Source organism: Cyprinodon variegatus, unplaced genomic scaffold (genome assembly GCF_000732505.1).
Source record: "Cyprinodon variegatus isolate N-32 unplaced genomic scaffold, C_variegatus-1.0 Scaffold1058, whole genome shotgun sequence".
In the NCBI taxonomy this organism is placed as follows: Eukaryota; Metazoa; Chordata; class Actinopteri; order Cyprinodontiformes; family Cyprinodontidae; genus Cyprinodon; species Cyprinodon variegatus.
In genome coordinates, this window is record NW_015151511.1 from 101083 (window position 1) to 102335 (window position 1253).

The window sequence follows — 1253 nt, forward strand, 5'->3', positions numbered from 1 at the left end:
TGATAAGATAAAGTGATTATATAAATAAAAGGTAACTAACTTACATTTCCTGACTCCAGATTGCAGCTTATGCTCTCCACAGTTGTCCAACCTAAAAAAAAAATCCACATTATTTCAGTGGATGCGTCTAAAGCTCCTGGCTGATCAAAACACACCTTGCTTATTGTTCTGCCCTTTTATATATAATTTTAAATGTTTGTCCGTACCTAAGCGTCTCTAGAGTCCAGAGGGGATCCTCCAGTCCAGCTGTTAACTCCTTTTTTCCTGACTCTCCTGGGTTGTTGTAGCTCAGGTCAAGTTCTTTCAGATGGCATGGGTTGGATTTTAGAGCCAAAGCCAGAAAATTACAACCAGCCTCTGCGATCAAACAGCGAGACATCCTGTGGGATTACAGAATGAAAAAAAGAAAAATAGGCATTAATTCTAAACTATAAAATCCAGTTATTCTCAGGTTAACATTAATAACCAGCTCTACCATATTTAGAAATAAATACAAATATAAATAAATAAGTATACAATTAATTGCCTCCCAAAATACAATAAATAAACAAATGTAGGTAGAAATTAAATCATACAGTGAGCCATAAATTTTCATATTTTTTTAATTAGCTTCTTGATTTGCCTTTGTAATAATTACCTTATTTATTGTCTGTTATAATATTCAACTTTAAGTATTTATTTATGTGCATGTTTTTTCTGTTTTATTTTGCCTTTGTGTTTTTTTTACCGTATTTATTTCTTCCATCCTATTTATTTATGCCTGTCGTTTTTACATTTATGTCTGCATTTCTGCCTTGTTATGCAAATAAGGAGGGGTGTGTCTCAGGGGGTCACCTTCTGCTCATTGGTCGGTTAGCAACCCAAGTATCGTGAAATGCATGGTATCGCAACAACCATGAAAACACCCACCCTTAGTGAGCGTGCATAAAGGCCATGGCGGTTGAGTGCATTACTGATTGTTTTCTTTGAAACAGTTCAACCTGCTAATTCCAGGTCTTTCTGAAGCCCTCAGTAAGTGGTATTTTTCTACTCTTACCACAATAGAAAAAGAAGTGGGAGGCCGCGTTGCACAACTGAGCAAGAAGATAAGTACATTAGAGTCTCTAGATTGAGAAACAGACGCCTCACAGGTCCCCAACTGGCATCTTCATTAAATAGTACCCGCAGTAGCCTGTTTGTGCTGTCCTCTGAAGGGAGTAGTACACATCGTTGTAGGAAATCTTCAATTTCTTCGCAATTTCTCGCATAGAATA

At 36.8% G+C, this 1253-nt stretch overlaps 1 protein-coding gene across 1 annotated transcript in view; it reads right to left on the reverse strand.

Moving 5' to 3' along the window:
• Positions 1-1253, reverse strand: part of LOC107101142 (protein NLRC3-like) — a 14231-nt gene that overhangs the window by 3328 nt on the left and 9650 nt on the right. Inside the window, exons 3-4 of the mRNA XM_015399931.1 lie at positions 207-380; positions 45-91 (exon numbers count right to left, since the gene is read on the reverse strand). Coding sequence (XP_015255417.1) covers positions 45-91; positions 207-380 — 221 coding nt within the window. The remainder of the gene's footprint in view (positions 1-44; positions 92-206; positions 381-1253) is intronic.